Here is a 23,872-nt window from a genome sequence, read left to right on the forward strand (position 1 = left end):
GCAGACATGCAGGGAGTTTCCTTTCTGAAAGGAAATATGAGTCCGGTCAGTGGCCTTGGGAGCCTCTTTCTTCATTGCCCTCCCACTTACATTAACCCATCTTTGCCCAGCCCCCTGTCACTCTAGCATTGGCTTTGAAGCTTTGTATTTGTTCACATCTGGGATCCCCAAGTTGGAGATCAAAGAAAAATAAGAGATGAGGCAGAGCTTCAAAAGCGAATTAATAATGTTTCAGAGGAAATGAGAACTAGGGAAATCATATACACTGAGTAAGCCAGCCCCACATTACAGACGGACCTGGTTGGCCAAGTTGCCTATTCGAACACACGGAGATGTCGGATTTTGTTTTTCAAGGCAACAGACTTGCCCTGTTGGCCAAACGCTAGAACCTGCCCCTGGAAATGTAAAAGGCTTGGGGCCGCTGCGGTGTGTAAGCTGCGTAAAAGCTCCCAGAATGATACTGTGGCCAAAAATGCTAATCTGATCCTTGAATGTAAAAACACAGCGAAGTCAGGTAGGAATTGATGGGTGTTACCACTGGTATACTTGGCACTTCTTCTGCCACTGCTGGAATATTGAGTCTTGTGTTGCAGTACCAAGAATAGTACTAAAACTAGCTGGTAGTGAAAACTGGTGCTAAAATGGTTAGTAAATTGGATAATGCTAATGGATAAAGTTCAGAGATTTTAGAATGATTAAATGATAGGAGGCATAACATAGTAAGACATCAAGATCTTCACCTTTTTCACATAAAAGATGAAATGAAGGGACAACCTGAATACAGCCTATGAGTACCTAGACAGTAACAAAATTTGGAAGACTGCTTCCAATTCAGCAGCCAAAGGTTTAACAAGATCCAGTATCTGGAATTTGCAGCTAGGCAGACTCGGATCAGCAATAAAAGATACCTTTCTAAGGTAAAGGGCCGGGACCACCTGGAGAACCTACCTCTAGTCATGCTTTGTGGATGTTTTGAAATCACTGGCAATTTTAATTTTAAAAAAACTTTTTTTTTTTTTTCTTAAAAGAAAATGCTGGGAAGCCACTGGCCTGTATTAGTACACCAGATACAGTAGTCTTATCACATGGCTTTCTCTGGGTTTCTGGACCTGAATTCAGATTCCCTTGAAACAACTCAAGGATTCTGGGATCTGAGTATCTTGTGCTTTAATTGATGCCATTGGTATTACAATTATACTTTTCTCATCCTTTTGATGTTTTCCCAGGAAACCCATTGTTACAATATCTAACTTCTATTTTTAATGAGCACTGAGATGTTAGTATGATTTTATTATATCCATTTTGAGGGCCTGACTAAGGATGAACAAAGCAGACCAGACCACTGATCCTTTGGGGAAGTTTGAACAAGTTCAGTTAACTTCCCACTGCTCCTTTCAGATCCTTCTGCCTGCCTAAATGGTTGCTGTTGAACCCGGCAGCAAAAAAATAAAGCTTGAAAAATATTGCTTTCCAAGACTAGCAGTCCTGCAGGGATTCCCTGACCCCTGACTGGTTATCTCCTGGCAATGTCTGGATTTGCTATGTCTGGACAACAGTGAGATAGTCTGTTATTTCTCTCTGCAGTGCCTACACCGAGCCCTACAAGGTGTGCCCAGTCTCTGTGATACCGATGGAGGTCGTCACATCAGATGAGGAACAGAAGAGTTCAGAAGACGAGGACAGCAGCCCAGGTGATCCCAGCCTCATCAAGGTAAAAAAAGCTGAAAATGGGGAATGAGTGAAACGCAGAAAGGGAGAAACAATTTGCAGAAGAACATGGATTCTCAACGTGCTCTGCTCTTTGCCTAGTGCTCATTTAGAAATGTCAGAGCCATCAATCCTTTACTCCCCCAGTGCACTAGCAGCAATTTACCCCTATAGCATGTGGCAAAGCCAAAGAACTGCAGTCCTAAGATGGACAGTGCAGGCAACATAGCCAGCAGGAAAGGCCTGACTTGAACATTAGCAAAAATGTGTCACTCGAAGGATTTAGCTGCAATCTTGAGAATTTAAAACTACATTGAGTAAAACAATGACAAATACATTATTTGGACCAGTTTTGCATTAGCTGGGAGACTGGGTAAATTATGTAATAGGTCTCTGCCATCTCAAAATTCTCACATCATGGGAAAATGCACTCATGTTTGGGTTTATTTTACTGACTTCTGATCAATAAAACAGCTCTTAAGTGAATTATAGAGAAGACCATGGAAATGTGACCCCAGTTTAAGACCGTACAAGGCTGTTTTAACCTCCAGTAAGCTGACTAACAGTGCAGTTGTTAAAGAAACGGCATGAAGCAGTTTTAGGCACAAGTTTATATTTGTTTTTCACAGATGTTTTTTCATGTGTGTGTGTTCTTAAAACCTACTATGAGCCTAACAATCTAATGTTGTGTCTCTGAGAACAAGCACCCACTGCATAGCCCATCTGGTATGCATGCAACAAATGGGTATGTTCTTCTGAAGTCTTCCAGGAACTAAGGCTGCATAGGAAAATAGCAAATCCCAATTTCATATACCTCTCTCTGCCATTCATTTTGGCCTGGTCTCTCAGTGTCAGCACAGCTATGTGGCTTCCTGATTGTGAATGGCTTGTGTCTGGTCCTGGGCATGTGTGCAGATGCATCTCCAAAACCAAATGATGGCTGAGTAAGGATCAACTCTGTCAAGGAGAAGCATAAGTATATTGATTCTAGGAAGATCAGATCTCTTCAGGCATTTCCAGAATGTGAAACTTTGTTGAGGGGCAGGTGTACAGAGAGGGGAGCAGAATTCTCCCTTTACCAGGACGCAGTTCTTGAGAAACAGAAAAAGAAACTGCAAGCAGAATGACAGTGAGGGGCAAATGAAATTGCTGTTGCTTTAATCTCTGCAGGAGAATAGCTTCCTTTGATTTCCCTGTATGCTGTATCACTTTTAGGTCTACCCTGCAGGGTGCTGAGCTGCCTCTGGTACCAGCAGAAAAGACTGTGGCTTGATCTCCTTGCTGACATGAAATAAATTAAACCATTGCCAGCAACCTTGTATTTTTTTCTCTGAGATTCATGAAAATTTTTTGATTGTTTTCACACTGGTTTGGAAAGGGAAAAGCCTTTATAATTTTGACATTCCCTGTTAAATTAAAAATATTTTTCCTTTCAGTTCTACTAGTTAGCTGACAAACGACTAGCATTTATAGAACATATGGTATTGTGTCATCTAAGCTGATCAGGTTTCTGAGCATCTCTTAGTTGTGATGCTAGTGGAGAAGTGACAACAAAATTGTGACTTGAGTTCACAAGGAAAATGCATGCAATCATGATAGACCTGGAAGCAAATTCCAGGCTGCTAAAACAAATTTTATTGCCATTTCTGTAGGGTTTTACTCAAGACACTAGGGAATTTCTAAATTTCTCCCTTACTGCATCTCATGCATTTTAATTGTTTTGTTGTGCTGGGGTAACCACACTCTGTAGCTGTCACAGACTAAGTCAGCACTTAGAGAACAAGCACGTGCTTCAGAGACTTAGCTGGAGGTATCCCTCACGCTCTTCAGATGAATACAAAGTAAATATCTGCACGTGCTTGATCAAGAAGATCAGAACAGTTCTGGTCGGTTGGTTGGCCTTTGCTTCCCAAGCTAATTGTCATCAAGAATCACAGTACCCACAGCACCAGACTTCCACAAGTTCCTGGGGAGCTGTCTTCAAACACCTCCATCAGACTGCACGCCATATTTCCAAGCTGGTTGATGAACTAGTGCACGTGGCTATTTATCCTGTCAAGAAGCAGGCCAGGAAAGTAGACATAATCTGATCTGCCTGTTATTATCTGGCTATAGGAAGATTAGCCACTCTGCAATCTACTGGGCTCTAGCTACAGCTCTAAAAAGAGGTTGGAGCAGCAGTAATTTCATCCCTGGATAAACCATTTGCTTAGTAGGTCAAGTCAGGGGCCTGTGCTTTTATGTGGGACCAAGAAAAATCTAGAGATGAGAAGCAGCACTGAGACACTTCTGAGTGTCTTTGTTCTGGTAGCCTCACTAGGGCAGGCATCACTTTGGACAAACTAAAGGAGTCCTGGGAACCATCCTGTCAAACCCTGTGTGTCCCAGCTGTCCCCAGGACCCAATCTGTTAAATGAGAAGCCTGATCTGGGCAGTCAGTCAGAGGCCACCTAGCATCAGAACTCTCTTGCTACTCTGTAGTAGCCTCATCATGACTGCTGCAGGCTATGTGAAGCAATAAACAAAAGGTGGCCAGGGAAGACCCAATTTTCTAGTGAAAACAGTCAGTGCAGGGTTCTGACAAGAAGGATGCAATATATTTAACCGTTGTCTTTCGCCTATGCCAACCACAGAATAATAATGATACAGGAATCTTCCAAGGTCTCATGCAGCCAATGCTGCAGATTCGCTGTCAGAGACAAGAGCTTCCAGTTCACTGTAATTAAAAGTGGACAGGATAAATTCCGTCTGTCTGCAGCTCTTGTCTGAGAAAGCACTGGTGTCTTCAGAGGACTGACAGAGGACTGCTTTTCCTACCCTACTGCTCCCACCTCCTTTTATTGTCTTTTCACACAAATCTTCCGGGTGCCAAGGAAACATTACCTGCCTGTCAAAACTTGTCTCTATAATGACGAAGTGCAAAGAACTTGTCTAGCTCCTTGATGAAGTGATGTATCCCTTGGAGCAAAATCCCCAGGACAACACTGAGTGGCTGTACAACATGAAAGAGTTCAGAAGCACTGTCACTTGGGGAGGATTGGCAAAGACATGTTGGTCTGGATGCCAAAAATAGTACCATAGATTTCAAAATGAGCTAATCTTGTTAAAACAACTGTTTAGGGCTGGCCTACTAAGAGCTGAATTTAGATTCTGAAAAAAGCATACGCATACACAAATCTGGGATTTATTGGTTTGATTTCTGTTTTTCTCCTACTCAGGGAGACTTAGTTTCAATAAAGGCATGAAACAGCCTAGATGATAAAATCTCCTTCCTCTGTTCAGATACATGATTTTCATTTGCATTGAGCTGGATTCTACCTGCTGCCTTTCACTGTCATGAATGAATTGCTGTACCAAAATGCAAGCAGCATGGTTTGGTTTTTCTCACCTGCTTTCCCCTAGCCTGCTTGCTGGAGAATCACAAGACCTCCAGTCTGGAGCACACTTTTTTCCTCTGATGTTTCTTTTTAAGGCTCATTTTTACAAGTAAATACAATTTTAAAAATTAGCTTTGTACACACATTTCCTGTTATTGTTTCAACAGCATGTCTCCTTTGAATCTCTGCTCTCCTGGGGATCAGATTCACATGAGTGTGGAGAAATTTTTAGGGCCCGCTGGAACCCCTGATCTGTAAATGATTTGAATCATAGCCAATAATATACGTTGAGGTGTTTTTTACATTATCACCTTTAAAATAAAGAGCAAACAAAGAGGGGCTTTCATCTCTATTGTGTTACAGGAATTTTTGTAACTGAAAACCTATTTGGAATGGGGCAGGTACAAAAATGTAAAACAGGAGGCAGGTTTTGAATTTTTGCCTTTATTCCACTGGGAGTACCTCAGACCCTGAGAAGCTTAGCATTTGTCACCAGAAGTCACCTGGTGGCTTTGATTTCTTCTGTCTAAGACTAACAGTGAAAATTCATTTCTTCCGGTTAAATTCTTTCTCTTCAGTCCGCTGGCAGGTGATAACAACTTAGAGAACTCAGAGACAGGCAATACTGTAAGTTTTCTTAACCTTTGTGATTCTACTTGGTTATATTATAAAAAGCAATGCCCTTCAGTTACACTACTGATGGAGATTCACTCTTTTTTCTCCTCCTGCTAAACTAATTTAGAAGAGCTCCTGGGCCATCTCTCATTCATATGTCTTTTATGTATGTTCATTTAATTAAATCCCTCCCAATTTATCAGAAGGTGACACATGGCTTTTCTGTAGTGGGCTCTCAAGGTTATATGATGGCACCTGAGCTGCGTACAGAAAAAAATTGGAATTAGGGGTTCCAGTTAGGAATAAAAAACTCGTATCAAATAAAATAAGGACTTTCTTTTTATCTCCTACCTCTGAACCATCACTCACTAGACAAATGCTCAAAGACCAGGATGTAGAACCCCAGATTTTTCCTCTCATCATTAAGCTGGATTCAAACCTGAACTTTGTGATTGTTTTTTTTACTGCTAAAACCAGATAAATCCATCTTGGACCCACCCAGCTAACAAGTATTAAAGCAGTTAAAGGGGAAATGAGTTTAATAGTTCAGATTTGATTAGACAACAACTTCAAACTGAGTTCTCTTTGGCAGAACTTATCCAGTTTCAAAAAGAAGATCAGAAATAGAGACAATATATTCTTGAAAGTCTACTTTTGAGAAGCCTAGCTCCATGATTTGAAATGGATTAAAATCAACACATGCTGGTAGGTTTCACCTATTGCTAGTTATGATCTGAGTTTTTGAATTGCCTTGGTAGTTTGAGGAAGATGCTGCATATGCTGGATCATCAGCTAACCCTCCCTAGCTTGCGTCTCTCACTTTAGTGTCAGAATCTTCAAGCAAGACTCTTCAGACAGTTCCTTTCTTGTAAGTACTTTTCAAGACTGGATCTTCTGGCCAGTTGCTCCTTCTTGTCACTAACTTCCTACAGCCTCCAACTGTTACAAAACTGAAGGGAGCCCCAAGACAATTCTTTTACCACACCTAACCCTCTGTCTGGCTGAAGATGAGGACCCAGCAGGAAGGCATGATTTTTGTGCTGGATCCAGAAAAGACAAAAAAACACCTGATGCAGATTAGAGATCAAACTTGCAGGCAAGACAGAAAGCTAGGTGCTAGCCTGCAGGTTCATTGTGGGAACATCAAGTCTTTCAAGGGATTCACTGAGATGATAGTATCAGGAATGCATCTGCCTTCCTACCACTACATTAACAGCTCTACTTGGGGAATTAGGTTAGGCTTGGGGAAGGGCAAACACCTGTGGGACAAACCACAGCAGGGAGATGCAGCAGAGGCCCCATGGTGGTGTAAAAATTTTCTGAAGAAATACACAGAGATGATGCACAGGTTTTGGGTTCTGAGGAGATGGGTAAGGGGCAGGAACCCATATGCCGATTTAAGAATTCATTTTTCCAGCATCTTGCAGAAAGCCATGCAAGTGGTCCTATAACAATACTATAAAATGTGTTGCCTTGGACTGGGCTTCAAGAGCTATTTCCATCACGCTCCTCGATCCAGACTGTGTCACACACATGCTAAAGATATGTTGAACAAATAAAGTAACAGGCTTAAAAATAACCCAAATAGTCAATGGAAGGCATTTAGACTGCAATCAATTGCATGATTTGCACCACAGTGATAAGAGGTTGAGTTTTCCTTTACAGGGTGCCTTTGGAAGGAGAACGCAGCGGCTGGGTAAACAGGGTGCTAGGAATATTGCACCAACATCAGCTATTTTAAGAAATCTGTTATAGTTAGGAATGACATCTAGCAAACACTAGACAAAGGAACAATTTAAAAACCCTGTCTTAAACCAGTCTGTAAACACAGGACGGAGTTTGACCTGAAGAACTGAAGGGAATCTCAGAAGAATAATAAGAAAAGATTGTGATTGATCTGGGTGAATACCTGTAAGAATTATAGTCTATAAAGCACTCGGGAAACAAATTAATACAAATACTAGGCCAAGTAATAGAGCCATAGCTGGAACATAAAGACATTTCTTTCACTCAGAACACAGATCTGTCTGCCAGTTAACTATGGGAAATCTAAAAGTAAACCAATCTGTATGCAAATACTGTCAAGTTTAGTCTAAAACCAGCAATATGTTACAAGGAACTGTATACAGCCAGCATAAAAGACATGTGATCTTACCCCACTGGCAAAACGTGAAATTCTGTAGTGAGGTGAACAGCATGTCACCAGAGCAAAATCGTGAGAAGGCAGCACTGGAGGTTAAGATGCTCCACCCTTCTCCCAGGTATCAAAATAAAAGGCTGTGGATGAAAATGGGGGCAGCAACCCAGTATGGGCAGATGGAGGGGACCTGCACCCAACGCTAACAGGGAACACTAAGCTTACCCACAAAGCCCTCGCAACAGGCAGGGCAGCTGCTGTCTCACAGCAGCAGTACATAAAACTGCCTTTGCTGCTCCTTCCACTGGGTGGGCTTGGTTTCCAGACTCCATTAATCATTCTGTTTTGCAAACCTTTAACCCTCACGTATTAAAACATACACATATGCACACACACACGAAAAAAACCTGACACACATGCTGGAGTTGGGAATGACAGATTTATGTGCCCTGAGGAAGCACATAATTCAGACGCCTTTCAAGGGACAGCTCTTGATTTATATAATTCCACAGATTCCCCAGGAGAGCTGCAATCCATCTCTTCAAGGAAGGGGCCTGGGGGACAGAAGGTGTGGACTGCTTTTCCTTCTCTCACTCTTCACAGAGCCAGTCTGAAAAAGTCACTTGTTCTTGTAATGCCTCATTTTACTGTTGACACCATTGTGACATCACTGCGAACTGCTACATAGCTCATAATAATTACAAAAGTGGCATTATGAAGTCACTCAGCTCGGAGGCTGAAGCTTGCAAACTGCTGCCAGCCTGTGACTGTGACAGTAGCCCTTTTGAGCTGGGTACCATCCAGCTACAATGCACCTACCCTGAGGAGCCTGTGAAATAAGCCACACACATAGAAAAATGCATGAAGAGATGCAGTTTGTCCATGTCAGCATGGCAAGCCAGTAGCATATGCAAGGTTGGAGCTGCTGCTTCTGTCTTGACTAGTTGCCCTGCTTTTGAAATGCAAAGGGTTACACCCCAAGTACTCCAGACGAGTGGCTTGCACAGAACTAATGCTTCAGTTTTAGCGAACTGTTCTGTTATCTACTTGTGCTGCTCTTAGGCCGTACAACCCCGTTCCAGCCCCATGGAGGCGGATTCGCCCCCAGCACCACAGGTTTTTAAGCTGGATCAGAGACCAATCTGGTTCTGATCAAGGTCCTGCAAACAGCTGGATTAGCACAACTGAGAGCTGGCACTGTCAGCAAGTACCATCTAATCAAAGCGTGGCCCACATCAGATGCCTTGGCATTGCCCAGAACAAAGCCAGAGCATATAAATGTGTGGAGATGTCATCCCTTACATTAATGGGATCACTACCACACAGAGAAGGGAATCCTGCAACAGTTAAGTGCCACATTAGCACACTCAGCATGGGCCATTAGCCACCATTCTCCACTGTTCACTACTTGCCCTTTCTCAGTCCAAAGTTTGTTCTATCAGAAGGCACAAAAGGGACATAAAATCTAAAGTTTCTCAGTTTGAACTACATAAGACTAGTATTTAACTTCAGCTGTGCTCATAGGTGTGCTCTGTAAAGAACTGCAGGCTTTTAGGTCTTTATTGTTCTAAACAAAAGCTTTCTGGTGGTGGTATGCTTCATTATACATTGGGAAACATCAGCTGTCAGAGAAGGAGAAACTCTGAGCAAGTCACAAGTCATCTCTAGGTCTTAGTTTGTCATCAGTAAACTTTGTATCCATTTGGAGGAGGGCTGTAGGGCTTCATTTGTTAGCCAGTGCAGAGACAAATGCACAGTATCATCTTTGCTTCACAAGTTATGCTGATCAGCTGAGCTACTGTAGCAACTGTACAAGCGTCTAACCTGGTTAAAGTGTTTTTGTGTTTGCCACTGCCCTGGCACCAGCACGTTTTTCAGAGTGGAGAGAATGGGAAGATATTTCAGTTACATATTGCAATTTTATATTGTACATCACCTGGAGAAAAGAAGGCTCAGGGGAGACCTTATCGCCTTCTATAACTACCTGAAAGGAGGTTGTAGTGAGGTGGGGTCAGTCTCTTCCCCCACGTAACTAGTGATAGGAGAGAGGAAATGGCCTCAAGTTGCACCGGGGGAGGTTTAGATTGGAGATTAGGAAAAATTTCTTCACTGAAAGAGTTGTCAAGCACTGGAACAGGCTGCCCAGGGAAGTGGTGGAGTCACTATCCCTGGAGGCATTTAAAAGACAAGTAGATGTGGTGCTTAGTGACATGGTTTAGAGGTGGGCTTGGCAGTGCTAGGTTAACAGTTGGGCTCAATGATCTTAAAGGTCTTTTCCAACCTAAATGTTTCTACGATTCTGTGATTCTATTGCAAGCAATTTTTTAAGCGTTTGGTTTTGGGGAGGATGGGGTGATAAGGCTATGAGACAAAAAGACTCAGTGAAGCAGAAAGCCAAGGGTCCCCACATTGCTGCATGCCCTCCTTCTGCTAAGCAGAGGCATGCATGCAGTGAGTACAGCTTCTGAAGTGGCAACTCGGAAGGAACCATATACCACAGGGCTGGGCACAGGACTGACTGCAAAGATTACTAAAAAGGTGGCAGCTTGGTGGTGTTGTAATGATCACTTGGACTTTGTTTCAGAAACTTGATGCCTGAGGGACCTGCACCCCTTCTATCCCCTATTCCCAGAAGCCTGTCTCCACTGTTGTCAATCTCAGAGTTCATTTCCTGGTTAAACAAACAGCAATTAAACAACACAAGACAGGCAACGCCTAGAGACACTGTCCCAAAGTTGCCCTAGACAGGCCATGTGACAGGGGAATCCCTGTGGTTTGTGTCTTGGTGAAGACATATTAATCATAAGAGGAATTACAGAGTGTGACAAAGTGTGTATGCAAAAGGAAAGTGGGCCTGGCCTGCTGGGGAAATGTACTCTGCTTCTTGGCACTGCGGAGCCAGGATGTGTGGGGCAGCCAGCATTGGGCCAGGTGACCCAGGAAGAAACACATCCCCTTTCATTTGATCTGCTATGCCTGTGTAGAGAAAAAAGAATAGAAAACTCAATGCCTCCAGTGTGTTCCTACAGCAGCTGGGACAATCAGGAGAGGCACATCAAGACTTTCAAGAGGTGTTCACAAAGTGAAGCCGGGGGAAAGGGCAATCAAATATCTGCTCCCAGCAGGAAAGCGAAACTAAGTAGAAAAGGAAGATCTTTCTAGTGTACTCTATTAAACTGTAGTGTAGTTCTCCAAAAGTAAGTGATTCTTGGCACCCATCAGCTAAAAGGAACAAGCACCCTGAGGAACATACCCTCAGACTCCTGGTGCTAAAGGAGAGATGGATTAGACATCTGAGACCGATGAATAGTTCAGTCTCTATATTTCATCTGGGTCTTGCAATCTTCGGTTGGCTCCCAGTAGAAGTACACAGAAATAAACTAAAGATGAAAAAAAGTCACTGTGCCACTTCATTTTCTATACACTTAACCCATCATCATCAGTGTTCAAGGTTTCACTCGTATTCGCTATTGATTGGATTGTAATCCTCCCTGGGGTCCACCACCCCCATGGTGAAAACACACAGAGCAGCAAGGGATCTTTAGTCTCCTCACAGAAACAGAAGCCTTTCCTGTGCTGACATGTGCAGTCAATACTGACATCTATTTGCAACATCCTTTGACTGGCCCTTGGTTCCTCTGAAACAGGCAGTGGTGAATTCACTTGTTGGTGCTTGAATTCCTTGCTTTTGTAATGAATACCTAAAGTTATTAAAACTGGAACAATCTTAAAAATCTAACTTCTGTTCCATCACATACTCCTCTCTTAATTTACGGATGTCAGGCAGTGAAACTGCTTTGATTATGTTTCAGCTGACCTTTCTACTGGGTTTTTTACACTCCAAGTATCCACGTGACTGAATTTCAGCTTACAGCACTTTAGGGAATGTTTCATTCTTTCCTACACTGTTTGCAGTTTACTGCAGACACAATGAACCAGGAACTTTGAGAGGGAAAGAAAATCCTGAAATCCTGAAGTTGATCCCTCTATAGATAGAAAAGGTGGCAGATGGTTCACTGTGATGATGGAATGGGACTTTGAGCAACTCAGATATTTCTGTTGTGTGCCAGAACACCTACATCCCAAGGGAATGCTAATAAGGAGGAGGGACAGAGAGTAAAATGTCTATAATACATTTAGCTTGAACTGGCTTAGACATTTTTTACAGCTCAGATCTGCTGTGTAAATCCTGTTTGTGTATCGGATTTAAAAAGTGTGATTTAGGAAGTCAGAATTTGTGGGAAACTGAATTTCGGTCTGGGGTCCTATCAATACTTTTTATGAGGGGTCCCAATAAAGCTTCATGTTCCCTGACCCGTAGCAGCCCCCTCATGCAGAATTTGCAGAGGAAATATAGCCACAAACTTCCTACCTGACTGTTACATATACCAAGGGACTGCATCATATCTCAGCAAGTCCCAGTCTCTCCTGAATAGGCTTTCAGAAGCAGGATCTGTAAGCAATGGGTTTCCAGCATACTTGGTCTGGCAAACTCCATGAAGTCTTGCTGCTGAACTCATCTCTCCCAAGTCCACTTTAGGTCACTGAGGGCTGCTTTTCTTTACTACTACTAGACTACTGCTTTAGTTCCCTACTTCACCACTGCTAAATAAGTCAAACTTTTCCCAGTAGATTCCTTTCAGTAAACATTTCCATGCTTTGGGCATTTCTTACCATAAGGATGTGTCATGAAATACAAGCAAAATACCCTAATTAGCCACTTGCACCTCAGAGCCATACACTTTGCTTCTTTCAGTTTTCTGTGTCTTCCAGTTAAGGTAGATGCCACTGAGATTTCAAACAATGTTGTCTCCTGGAGTACTGAACTGTTTGCTTTCTGGAGATATTTATGGCCATTTAGCTTAGACATTTTGTATGCAATAAAGCCCTTTGCCCTCTTTGCTTCCATAGGTCTCACAGCAGTCAGAACAGTTTGGAATATGACCATTTTGATAGAGAACTCCCTTTTCCATGTAATTAAGAGTACTAATCACAAGCTATGAGCCTCCACGGCCATGAAGCTAGCCTATTCAAAGCTAAGCACTTCTGCTCCTCTGACAAATTTTGGACCTGTAAAAGTCAACAGAAAATTTTTCTCCTTCAATGAGAACAGATTTTTCAAACATGACATCCACGTTAGCAGCTATTACATTGTACTATATTATTAGTATTTGAATTGCGGAAACACCCTGTCATGGAAAGGGGTCCAGGATGTCAGACACTGTAAAACAAAGAATAAAAGCCTGGTCACCATTTTTACTGAAGGAATATGTCAGTTCAAAGTGCTCTCTAACACTGCTTTACTTCTTGGAATCAGACATCTCTTAATTGTCTCAGTTTTTTACTGTTGACAGAAAGAAGGCCCGTCCAGAGCTTACCTCATTGCCCAGGAGCTGATGTCTTCAGAAAAAGTGTGAGTTCATTTTTACAACCTATCTGTTGTTCTCCTAAAACTGAAGCTATGCAATCCACGCTTCAGCATTGGTTTGATGGCAATTAATAAAAGTTTGTCTCTTCCCCCAGATATGTGGAGATGCTCCAGCTGTTACGTATGGTAAGTATATAATTTTAATCACTGAAACCTAATTGCCCTTTTACTTAGCTGCAATTTAGAAGACATAAAAGCATTGAAGGGACTGAGGTGAATTTGAGAAGGAATGGCTTACTGTGAACCACTGCAAAAGAATATGTCTGCCACTAATCTGCTCTTGCTGCAGATCCTCAAATCTAGCATTTGTCATTCACAGGGAAAAGTGCTGGCCCACATTGCTTGCTGGGGCTCAGACTGTTGTAAGATGCAGAATAAGCTGAGTGCAGAGAAGGAGATGGTGAGAAAGAGGGGTGAACCCTGTCTCTTCAGAGAGAGACAGACAGGAACAGAACTATGAAGCATAGGGATTTCGTTTGAATGGATTCACTGTGTTTCCTTAAAGCTTCTTTTTTCTGATAATGCAATATCAGTAATATCCAGTGTGGCCTGGGTATACGCTCTGGGACACAGGTAGTCACCATGGGCAAAGTACAGACTGGTGTCAGAAACTCATGAGGAAACACATGCAAAGAATCACTTGTAGTGCCTGACAGAGATCATTTGCATGGTATAAACCCACTGGTGGCTTTGTCCCAGAAGACTTTGTGTTCCGTTAACAGAGCTGCCACTGCTTCCCTGGAGACTAGTACACAACTTAGGTAGCCTTGCTCTCTACATGGCTGTTAGTTGCAAGGCAGTAGGAAATCATAGCCACCACACAAAGCATGCCCACTGTTGCTTGGAAAAAAATTCCCCAGGAAGGCAAAAAGTAGCCCCAGGTTGTCCTTGGAGGACACCCCAAACCCTAACAGTGGACAGGAACTCTGATGGAGAGAAAAGTAATGAGGTCAGCATTGTATTGCTGCCTGCTCATTGTGCCTCTCAAGCAAGCTGCCAAAGCTTAAGAGCCTTCTCAGGCTTGGGCAACAGAGGCAGGAGACAGCCTTAAATGTGACAAACACCTTGCAGACAGTTGCCTTTCAACAAACCAGAAACTGCCAAGCTGGTCAGCTGGGAACCAAACTGTTCAAGGGACTTAGATGCTTAGCTGGTGTCTACCAGTATTTTGATAAATTGGTGATAACCTGCCTAGCCATTTGCTTCATCTATCATGGCTTTCCTCTGACTTCTGTGCAGCCAAACACATTATTTGACACTAGTGAGACACAGTTGTAGTTACGCATTGTCCCCTGGGGAAGCCAGGGTGGTTTCTTCACCTGTGGACTACAGGGCTTCTGATCATTAAGAGTACCCACAGAACTCCTTACTGAAATCGAAAGTATCATCAAGAAAACAAAGAGAAAACCTTCTGCCAGCTTCTGAAACAAAACAGAAGAGAAATATACACACAGGAAATTACTATGCAGAGAGGGTATTAGCCACTCTGCATCTTCATTAGAGGCATCCAATTAAAACATACTTAATGTATTTAATTTTCCATTTCCAAGTACTTTTGTACTTTGGTACATTATGGACAGCATGTAAATGCAGGACTGAACTAGAGTGCGTTTACAGTGCACTGTGTTTAGCGGAGGTGTCTAGGAGAGGCCTCTCCTTTGCATTATATCCTAGCATTTTCCATATATCTAGGAGATAAAAATGGTTCACTAACATGGCCTGAAAAATCTTCAATATATAGATCCAAACCTTGCAATGCACTTCAGTGCCTTTAGCCATAACATGGATGGCTGCACACCCTCATGGCTGCTATAGCATCATGTTACTACTGTCAGGCTGCCTTGCTATGCTGTTGCTGGGCCAGGAAAGGGATGCTTCAGGACTTTCCCAGTCCCTTCAGGACTTACTTTGCCCTTTTCTCCCTCCTCTGGTAAATCCCTGTGTGGTGAATTTGGGTCTGAAGCTATGTGTGTAAATGAGTAATTTATGCATTGGCACAATAATCCTATTTTCTGCCTGTAGATATCATTTGGAAGGAACAGGAAATGTAATTTTTGCTGTTTTTTCCAAGTTGACAACTTTAACATGGGACAGGGATTTATATCTTTGCTAAATTTTTTTAGTTTAGAAACACTTACAGATGCAAGTGCATGCTACTCCCCTCCAGCTGGATGGACTCCAGACTGTTGGTAATCCCTAATAAAAAGAACCTTCATAAAAATTACAGCTCATAGGTAAGTTAGGGAAAAACTCTGCTTGATTGCTAATTTTATCTGCTGCAGTGGTCAAGTTGGCTCAAAGATAGGAGGGAGTGAAAACAGAGTTTTCCTGGCTTGACTCAAAAATGTAACTACTCCCTGCTCTCCTGTTGGGGAACTCAGACACTTTGTAAGCAGAAATGTTTATTACAGAAAATAAGTAACATTACCTGGATCTTGACCTGCCAGTCCTGGAATTAAGGTTTTAAGGCATGAAGGAAATTGTCTCTGTTTTAATCATACTTAATCATTAGGTTTGGATCAGCTAGTTAATTTATTAGGGAAAAGATACCGGTAATAGCACTCCTAATGAATGGGCAAGTTCTTCCATTTCTGTCAGTCATCAATTTTAATTGGGAGCACTTGTTTGGGTTTTACATATGTTTCAGTCCTGTAACGGAATATTCCACTGAATCCTGTTTTGCTGACATTTTGTTTCCCTGCCTGCCCATGCCATTGGAGTAGAGAGATCTCATGAGTGTTTTGCATATGCTCACTATTTCCTTAATTATGAAAGTTAGAGCACCAAAAGAGGAGTTAAAATTTCAAACTGAAATAAGAGATGGGCCTAAAGTAAACCCTTGAATGAATGCATTGGTTTGCAAAGTTAAGCCACTTACAGGTTGCAAAATATCAGAATCACCGTAACCATGCACTCTTCACTTTCCCAGTCCCAGTTCCCATTGTCTCAAGCTAGAAAGTTCTTAAGATCTGTATCAATTTTAGGATGAGATTTTGGGTGCACAATCTGGATGTATGATTTTCTTCTGCAGTGGAAAAGTATCCTTCTTGCCCCATCACCAAATACATACACTCCTTTAGGGGCTATTGGATGCTTTTTTTCAGCAGAGTCAACAAGCAAGTTTCTCAAATAAGATTTAACTGTTTCTGTGAGCTGGATTTCTAAGTAATGAGACCTATGAATGGCACCTGGGTTAGAGACTGAGGGAGAAGAGAGGAACAGCCAGTCTGTTTTCACACTTGACTGCTAGTTCAGGCACTCCTTGATTTAGAAGAGGTCAAAAATCTTCATGGGAACAGGATCAGAGGGTTCATTTTTGTGTTTTGTCGTGTGCCTATAGCCCTAGCATATCCCATCTCTACTGCTATGGGCTGATAGCTACCTACTGCAGTGTCATTCAGAAATAATTTGCAGGTTTCCCTGTTGCAATAGTGTTCAATCTAGAAAGCCACAGTTTCAGCACTGTTAGCTTTCCCACCCCAACTACTCTTGGATCTTTATATTCACCTGTTGCCCAGTGTATTATTCCAGAAATCTAGAGAAACCATTACCAATTTTACAACATGTAAGTCCCTGATGTGGTTTGAGTCCACCCAGCTGACAACAAAAGCACCGCGCAGCCGCTTGCTCACCCCTACCCCATCCCCTGAGGGATGGGGAGAAGAAAACACAACAAAAAAGGCTCAAGGGTCGAGACACAGGACAGGGAGAGCTCACTCACCAATTACTGTCATGGGCAAAAGACAGACAACTTGGAGATAACAACATAAATTTAATACAAAACAACCACCACCATCAAGGATAACGAGAGATACAATAAGGTCTTAAAAACAACACACCTTCCCCCCCCCACCTCTCCGGTCTCCCTGGGCTCAGCTCTGCTCCCTCTTCTCCCTCCAGCACCAAAGGCAGGGAATGGGGGTCACAGCCAGTCTGTCCCAAGCTGTCTCCCTGCTCCTTCCCCCTCAGGGAGAGAGGTCCTCGCAGCTCTCCCCTGCCGCGCCACGGGGTCCCTCTCCCGGCAGCCATTCCCCCTCCAACTGCCCCAACGCGAGTCCTTCCAGCGGGGCCGCAGCTCCCCAGAGCCGCCCCAGCACGGGTCCCTCCCGGGGCTGCCGCCCTCCCACCGATGGGCGGCTCCAGCGCGGGCTTCCTCGGAGCCACGGCCTGCTCCGGGCCTGGTCGCTGCTCCGGCACAGCCCCCCTCTCCTTCCTCACTGACCTGGGTGTCCGCAGGGCTGTCTCTCTCCCATCCCCCTTCGCTCACCAATACAGGCAAAACAAAGAGACAGCAACCAACCCCTTCTTTCACTCTTCAATAGTTATTCGCAGAGGTGCCATCGGTCTGGCCTTGCCCGGAGGCGGGTCTGAAATTGGAGCCGGAGAAGCTTCTGGAAGCCTCTTACAGGAGCCACCTCTGTAGCCCCTTCCCCCACTACCAAAGCCCAGCCAAAACCCCGCCAAACACCGAACCACCACAGTCCCTCAGATCACAGAGGTATTATTGCCTGAGGCTTTTTAAACTGTCGTAGTGCAAAAAGTTACAACGAACTAATTATTCCTTTTTGCGTATGTGAATAGCTTTAGGAATACTCACATGAGTAAAAAATTGTGCTTCGCTGTGCCTTTGCTGTTGACACAGGTCCCACTGGCAGATGTCACAAGCATCCACCAGTGACAACACAGTCACCAAACTGCCCTCAAAGTACAGCACCCCATTCATGGTCAGTTAGGACCAAAGGCTTCCTTGACAGCCTATTTCAGCTCAGGCAAACACTTCTCTCTGGTTCAACTTTCTCAAGAAAACAGTTTCTAAATGCTCATCTTCAAGTCTCAGGTCTCATCTTCTTATATAAACCCACATGTTGGTAAGAAAGGCAAGGAACTAAACCGCACACCCTAGCTGCTTTCAGAAAGGAAAAAAAGGCTTTTCTTAAGCCTGCAGCAGGAGCATTTCCAGCCTTGGCTGGAGCTGCTATTCATTCAGCGTAACAGAAACTGTTTGGCCTTTCAGCAGAGACTTCAATAAATTGGTTGATTGCCAAAACGATGACATTTCCATACACCCACTCTGCTATTGAACTGAAAGAGTGGAAACATTGTGTTAGCTCACAAACTCCATATGGGTTGGTGTGGTAGCAGTGATAATAATCTAAAGGGTTAGCTACTATTTGCCCTACTCAAAGGTAATGCAGTTCTCTGGAGCAGGGAGTTAAGAACACATTCTGGATTGAGCAGATGGGACTGGCAGGGCCTTGCAGTCCAAGTCCCTGATCTCTTGGTACTGATGATTTAGTTTTCTGAAGTTGATTAGTCTTCGCATTTCCTTCAGGATCATTTAATCCTCAAACTTTGTCATTCTTTTCTCCTATTTTTCTCCCCCAGTGATGCAGGCTGCACTTGTCATCTTTTCCTTACTGCTTGCTCCTGAACAGAAATGCTGCAGGTTGCTTTCTCAGCCTAATGTTTCACACATCACCTTCAAGGACCACGAGTCTGGTTTATTTGCTTCTCTTCAGCCAGTCTGTTTCAAATTACTTTACTAGATGTACACAAATCAAACTTAGTGTGACTCAGACTGCCTCAGGATCCCAGGCTGCATGGGATCAAGGATTTGCTTGATAGTTGTACCATGTTGACATTCATTTTGTCTTTGGCTTTTGAACATAAAATCACCTTTTTTGCACATAAAACCCTTTGAAGTTATTATTACTTCCCTCTGAGGCATTTACTGAATTAAGATACCTAAAAGGACAGCTCTGCACTGAAAAAACCCAGCCCAAACACCTCCCTATTCAAAGAAAGTTGATCCGGTTTCCTGGCTTGCATTTTCCTCATAACAATGGGCTACAGTTCTTAGAAACACCAAGACACGGTTTTATGCTCCCTCAGCATTTGAAGATACTGATATGAATATGATATGAATAGATATAACATGTGCTGGTTCTCCAGCCTTTGGAGCAGTTTGGGATCCAACCCTGCACTAGGCAACCCAAGGCTTCTGACTGCAAAATATATCTTAGGAAATAAAAAGAACAAAATCATCTTAGGGCTCAAGTCCCTAACTTAAAGGTACCTAAATGCAGACTACCATGAAGTCAGGCTCACTGATTAAACTCTACTTTCAGAATTCCTGTGGGCAGCACATTCTCAAGAACAAAATATAAACATCTGATTTAGGAGCCACTATGACATGTTAGACAAAACAGAATTCCATCTTTCTAGTTATTTACGCTTCCAGTGAATGATTGGCTGAGCCTTTTCTACTACGGTGAATTTATTGGATGACATTCAAAGTTCTGCTGGACCAAGCAAGTCATTACTTTCCTAATTAAATGCTTTAGTGAATGGAACGTGCTGGCTAAAGAAAGAGCTAGCTGGCTGTTAGACCTTCTGAAGCTCTTATAAAAGCCTAAAGATCCACTGTTACAAAAGAAGAGCCTCACTTACAGTAGGCTGGGTTTTTTTCTCATTTATTTATTCACTGTTATCTTCCTCAGCAGTGGGAAAATAGCTATGTATAGGCCACGAAGCCTCTGCAGTGGGAATGTTGAGCCAAAATACCTTTCAGATAATCTGTGTATCTCTTAAAAGGAGAGGGAAGTCACACTAGCACATTTGTCATGAGGACAATTCCCTGGTAACGAGTCCCACCGATACTCTACAGCAATGCGTACTCTACAGCTTGCCAGTTCTGAAACTCATTTGCAGTGTTTTGGATGAATGCGTCTATTTGATTGCACGTGAATGTGTGTTGAGGTCAGGGTTCCTGACCTAGATTGTACCCTGCAATGGAAGGATAAGAGACTAATTGTGTCTGCCGCAATAGTATTTTCTGATGTTCATCTGGCATTGTTTCTGCTGAGCTCAGTAATGAGAAATTTGGGAAGATCACTGCTCAGTGCAGATCAAGGGTCACTGACTCTGCTCCCAGAGATGTACCACTTTTTAATTCAGGGGTGCCACATCACATTCACCAGAGAGGCTGCTAGCAGTAATGAAGATACCTCCAAGAACCACCTATGAGTCAGACTTGGCTCACAGCATACTGTACATCTCATGCCTGCATTCAGCTTTAATATGGAGACTCTCTTCTCCCCGTTTGAACTCTTCATCTCTCCCTGACTCAGGTGTAATGCCTAGATGTCCAAAAGAGCCTTGGATCCTGCAATATGCAGTATCTGTTGAATCCACCTTCATTTTAGAAGTGAAAGTAGTTGTAAAAGCCTGCAGCATTTTACACAATCAGTGTAGACTTCAGTTCTATAAAGTTTGGTCTGCAGTAAGAATTCCTGTTGTCCTCCCTTGCCCGCTCACAAAGGGTCAATTATGCTTACTTCCTAATATTATCAGGTCATTAACACATCAGCTTGACTTGGGAAACAATTACAATTCTGGATACACATGCAAAATTATTTTTGGATGCATGTATGTTTCATTAGTTATTGAAAAGTATAGAAGTCTGGATGCCAGGTGGGAGTTGTGGCCTGAGCAAGGTAAATATGCTGTGTGCAGAACATGATTTCTGCAGCTGAAGTGCCAGTATCCCCCACCTGGGAACTGAGGCAGAAAAATGAGCATGGTTTTCTACTAATGCATCTGCTCTGTACGCTCCCTTTTTAGTTTTGTTTCTCAGCTCTGCTCCTTAAGGGAAACTCACACATCTTCCCAACCTGAATTCTCCTTGAAAACTGCAGAAATAGCCTAGGTGAATTTACTCACCCATCAGTCCTTTCCTATTCTTCAACACAGAGTAGAGGTATAAGCAGGGAAACTGATTCAGACATGACAGCATTAGAGGTCAGGCCTTTGGTTGGTATAAATTTATATAGTTTTTCTCAGGCAGGTGATTGCGAGAACAGCAGATCATTAGTGCTTCTTCAAAGCACTGCATCAGACTCCTTTTGAGTTAAGATTTCTTTTCATCATTGTCAACATCATCAAGATACTTCAGAATCTGGGAAGCAGTTGAGCTCTATTCTGCTTTGTGCATTACTGCAGGTAGAAGCTTCCTTCCTTCCTTCCTGTGAGATGATGCAACAAAGAACTGGTAGAGACTTTGCTTCAGCAGCCAAGATCTGGAAATATGACTGAGACTGCAGGCATTCAGAGCTTTTCTAATCCAGCCACATGATATGGCAATCTGGTCCTTCTAGTATTAGTATACTGTGCACTTTTTGGTCACAGAAATACATTTCCTTTCAGATACTTCTCTTGAACTGTTTAAGTGTGGCTTTGCTCTACAACCACCATCTTGTACTAGAAATTCACAATTTCTGGCTCAAATGCAGGCCTGATGTTTGGAATAGGGTGCCGAGAGCCAGTGAGAAGGAACCTCCATTCCCACCTGCAGAGCAACTGCTAGTCAAACTACAGGACTAAAAATTACTATTGGCAAAGCCAGTATAATGGCGGTGTACTCCCTTCTCTTTCTTTTCCACTGCCATTATAGTCAATACACAAGAACTAGGCTTTCCATTATGATTGGATTAGCATCTTAGACACTGCTAGTTTAGAAGATGAACAAATAACAACAGCAAACAAAGAAGGAGATCTAGCAACTGATCAGCATTACTTGACCGATTTTAAAAGGTTTTCTTTCAGATAGAGCTATCTGTTTGGCTACACTTAACTCAAAATCTTGACTTCTCTCCTCCAGTCTACTCACCTTTCTAATCTACATAGTTGCTTTAAGCCTATTGCAGGTTGCAGAACCATCAGCTTTTTACAGTGAAGGTAGAGACTGATTTCAGCCCTATCATTTCCTAACTACCCTGACTTCCACTAGACTGGCTGCAGTGGTCCCTGGTTCCCCAGGGATCCATGGGCCATTGGATGAACTGATCTAACTTGGTCTATTCTGTTATACACAGAAAAAGCAAACAGATATTCTGGATCCAGACTGAATTACTGTACCCTGGATTATTTTCAAGTAGAAGTTAAAGAAATCACCCAACATAGCGAGTATGTGTGTCTGTGTGTGTATATATATACAAACAGGCAGTTTTTTCTTCTGGGTAAACTACTTGCCTGAAGCAGTGATTTAGCTGACAAGAGATCAGTTTTCCTTCCTTTCACTAGGGTCCTGCAAGGTTCAATGTTCACAGGCTAATAAAGGCTAACTGGCAGCAGGGCTGAAATGCAGAATGGACCACAGTATGTATGGGATGTATCCATCTTGCAAAATGGCTGTTGGCATGTGTACAGGATTGCTACAAATGATTTTTGCAGATGGACTCCAAAGCATATTCTGCCCCATTATTGGAGAGATTTAATACACAACCTCACCCTTTCTGCATCTGCTCACAAAATCCCGGAAGCAAAACCCAGAACTAACTCTTGTCCCGTTAACTACCTGTTTTGACTTTGGATTAGAATATCACATTTCACATAGACGTTGAATCCTGCAAAGAACCTTCTTGCTAAGTGCTCTACCAAAAAACTCTGGTTGCTGGCATTGCCGATTCCTTTGAAAGAGTTCCTGGAGATAACTACCTGCTACAAAGGTTTCCAGGTTGCTGATCCCAGGTAAATTGGGCTACCTTTCTGTAGCCCTGAGCCTGGTACCTATATCTTATTTTTCCAAAACTCTCCTATAATCACTGTTTCCTCTTAGCATTGGTAGGCACTGCCAGCATCTCTAAAGCATCTCATATCCCAGCACCCTACAGTGAGCCTCATCGCCTCACAAAGGGTATCAGATTCTACTCCAAGAGTCAACCATGTAACAGTTAGGCAGTGTTTCACATAAACCATAAGACCTTGTTAAAACCAACCCTTCATTCCTCCTTGTCTCTTGCCCTTATAACAGGCTCCAGGTTACAGCACCCATTTCCAGCAGAGAACAGAAGTTCTTCAGAGGCATCCTTGGGGAAAAAAATGTAACTTGTATGTGTTAGTGACATGCACAACAACAACAAAAATAACCCCTCACAACTTAACCAACCTTTGTGGCTGTGGGTTTTGATCTTCTTTATTTCATTTAATTATTTGTGAGGTTTATTTCAGGGATGTTAGGGATTTGGCCATTGGATGGCTGTAGAGGGCTTATTTATGGATGCCCAAAATGTAATTAAAAGTTTTATCTTTCAAAAGTGTATTTTTATAGCATAGATGCTAACCTCCTGTGTCACCTAGCCAGCCTGGGTTACGCTTTCACGTGCACACACAAGCACTGGTGCAAGTATATGCATAAGACAGGGAGGAGATCTGTAGGTTTGTACACCCCTGGATGAGACTCAGCTCTGGGGCCATCACGCCTGAGCCTTGAACTGAATGACTCCAGTTCAGGCTTCTGTTCTAAGAAAGTTTTGACCCAGCAGGGCCTTATATGGCCTCAGTGTTTGGTACCTTCTGTGTTTAGTCATGGGGCTTGGGTGACAGACTTGGAGACCTTGAGGTGCCATGACTGATTAGAGCTAGTGAGACTACAAAAGTACTTCGCATTTCATTAATGGCTTCCTAGGCACTCAGCATTTTCAATAGTGACATACTTATTTTTTTTTAATGGATGTTTATAGTGATTACTGTTATGCTGCAGGTTTTTTATTAATCATTAGAAAGCTGACTATCCAGGCAACTGGAATTAAATAATTTGTCTGAGAATTC

At 42.8% G+C, this 23,872-nt stretch overlaps 1 protein-coding gene across 2 annotated transcripts in view; it reads left to right on the top strand.

The window, feature by feature from the left end:
- FGD5 (FYVE, RhoGEF and PH domain containing 5) overlaps nucleotides 1-23,872 on the top strand; it is a 112,261-nt gene that overhangs the window by 40,926 nt on the left and 47,463 nt on the right. The window contains exons 3-6 of one of the 2 annotated variants that reach the window (XM_086470186.1): nucleotides 1,585-1,711; nucleotides 9,041-9,043; nucleotides 13,191-13,249; nucleotides 13,360-13,390. In XM_086470186.1, coding sequence (XP_086326312.1) covers nucleotides 1,585-1,711; nucleotides 9,041-9,043; nucleotides 13,191-13,249; nucleotides 13,360-13,390 — 220 coding nt within the window. The remainder of the gene's footprint in view (nucleotides 1-1,584; nucleotides 1,712-9,040; nucleotides 9,044-13,190; nucleotides 13,250-13,359; nucleotides 13,391-23,872) is intronic. The other variant, XM_086470185.1, reaches the window with a different exon arrangement.

The sequence above is a fragment of the Leptosomus discolor genome, chromosome 9, assembly GCF_034619465.1.
Source record: "Leptosomus discolor isolate bLepDis1 chromosome 9, bLepDis1.hap2, whole genome shotgun sequence".
NCBI classification, from domain to species: domain Eukaryota; kingdom Metazoa; phylum Chordata; class Aves; order Leptosomiformes; family Leptosomidae; genus Leptosomus; species Leptosomus discolor.